Consider the following 2,316-nt stretch of genomic DNA (forward strand, 5'->3'; position numbering starts at 1 on the left):
GTTCCGCCTGTACAGTTGCCTACAGCAGTCAAAAGTGAATACGAATATTTTCAAAAATATTTACCGCCCCAATTTTTTTGAAGATGTTTCCAATTTCACTAATCTGTATAGTGTGCAGAAAGAATCAAATTTTCAGCCAACTAGTCCAAGAGAAATTCGGCAATTCTTCGCTTTACATTGTATGATGGGTATATTGAAGTTTCCACGGGTAGCAATGGTCTGGGAGAAAGGTACAGCGTTGCCAATTTTCACTAGTAATATGACAAGAAATCGTTTTTATGCGCTACGAACACATTTGCATTTAGTGGATACTTGTCTTCCCCCAAAAAACAATGACAAATTTCATCGAGTGAGACCAATTATGGATGCGATTCGGAAGCGATTATTGGAGCACCAGTTGAAGGAAACTCTTTGCGTTGACGAACAGATTATACCATTTACAGGGCGCCTGGGAATGAAGCAGTATATACGTGGTAAACCTTGTCCATGGGGTATAAAACTCTATGTGCTTTGTGGAAAAAGTGGAATGCCGTATGATTTCATTGCTTATCAGGGCTCATCCACTGAAATTGAACCAAGCCTTATCAACAAACTTGGGTTTGGTGCTTCCATCACATTACAGCTGCTAAAAAGAGTGCCCCAAGATTCAGCTGGTCACCAAGTTTACACAGATAATTTCTTCACCACGTATTCTCTACTTGAAATTTTCGAGAAAAGGAAAATTCTAGCAGCTGGCACAATTCGTATAAATCGCTTTCGGAACCCACCTCTCTCCACAGATGCTGTAATGCGAAAGAAAGGTCGCGGTTGTGCTGAACAAGTGGCGAGCCGAGATGGAAAAGTTATTGTCACAAAATGGTTCGACAACAAAGGAGTTTACTTAGCATCCAACTTTGTGGGAATTGGCATCAAAGACAAAGTAGAACGATACGAGAAAAAAGAAAAGCGGTATATTGAGATTGATAGACCTGAAGTTGTGCAGCTTTATAATAATGGAATGGGTGGCGTAGATCTTCTTGATCAAATGTTGCAGCATTACCGTATTTTCATAAAATCTAAAAAGTGGACCCCACGCGTTATTATTCATTTCTTTGACATGGCAATAGTGGCGAGTTGGTTCGAGTATAAAGCGGATGCAGATAAAAATGATATACCTAAGAAAGACCAAATGGACTTACTTGCCTTTAGAAAAGGATTGGCTAATACTCTTGCAACAATTTCTTCAACATTTCAAAATGAAAACCGACGGGGTCGTTCCTCAAATACCTTTAGCGAAGATGAGCAGCAAGCTCCTAAAAGATTGAAGTACTTCAACCAACCACCAACTGTACATATATGTGTATTCGATATAAAAAATTGCCAAAAATCAACGGGAAGCCTTAGCTACTTCATATTTATATTTTATTGTACTAAAATTAAATGGTCAACAAAACTGCATACCATTTTTTATAAAGATGCTGATTAAAAAGTTTGAAATTTTGGTGAAATTTTGCAGAATTTTAATAATTTTTCCACAAAGTCAGAAATTTGGATTTATATGGTGTTTGTTAAGTAATCAGTTTTGCTGTCATAGAAAAATAATAAAAATTAAAAAAAAAAACTAAAGGAAAATAGCCAAAACTTGCCCAAATGTCGCGTCCCAGTTTTTGTTTGGGTCACTGGTATATAATTCAGATGAACGTAGTTTTTCGTACATAAGGGTAAGAATGCAAGCAAAAACGTTCTCTGAGCTAAAATTCTTTAATTTTTGTAATTAAATAGACATAACTTCTTAACTATTGTAGTGATGTCTATAATATTGAGGTGACCAGAATTTTTTTACATTCCAGGAGGACGAATTCTCCACATTGAAACACATAAATAACGAATAAATTAACAATTCAAAGTTTCTCAAAGCACAATTCAAACGATTTAATAGTACACTGTGTTACATAATTATAAGACCGCCACATATTAACAAGTTTTGACTATTTCTTTTTAAATTATTTAATTGTCGTTGTATTACTTGCAAAAGAAATTGCTTGTTCTTCGTATTTCGTCAAAGTTTAACTATAATTTTGTATCAACGCTATATCTCGTTCAGTAATATCATAAACATATTTAATACTCTTAAACGTCTCTAAGACAATCAACTTCAGGGTCAGCTTTTAGAGAATTTTATATCCTACAAGAATATGCCCAGAAAAAACGTATATCCCTTCTTTATAACGGTTCAAAAGTTATAACATTTCAAATGAAAATTAATTTTTTTACATGTTATTTACATATAAAATTTCAAATGCCCACCGACACTTTTTAAAACTTAAATAAAAATTT

At 34.4% G+C, this 2,316-nt stretch overlaps 1 protein-coding gene across 1 annotated transcript; it reads left to right on the forward strand.

The window, feature by feature from the left end:
• Window positions 1-361: 361 nt before the first annotated feature.
• LOC118734395 (piggyBac transposable element-derived protein 3-like) lies at window positions 362-1,767 on the forward strand. The gene is made up of 2 exons (XM_036464122.1): window positions 362-1,327; window positions 1,762-1,767. The coding sequence occupies exons 1-2, from the start codon at window positions 362-364 to the stop codon at window positions 1,765-1,767; spliced, it is 972 nt and encodes a 323-aa protein (XP_036320015.1).
• The last annotated feature ends 549 nt before the right edge of the window (window positions 1,768-2,316 follow it).

The sequence above is a fragment of the Rhagoletis pomonella genome, unplaced genomic scaffold (genome assembly GCF_013731165.1).
Source record: "Rhagoletis pomonella isolate Grant_MI unplaced genomic scaffold, Rhpom_1.0 Rhpom_scaffold_00001, whole genome shotgun sequence".
Lineage (NCBI taxonomy): Eukaryota > Metazoa > Arthropoda > Insecta > Diptera > Tephritidae > Rhagoletis > Rhagoletis pomonella.

Excerpts from the sequence above, each read along its gene's own strand:
- LOC118734395 (XM_036464122.1), top strand. The coding sequence starts at position 362 with ATGGATGCGATTCGGAAGCGATTATTGGAGCACCAGTTGAAGGAAACT.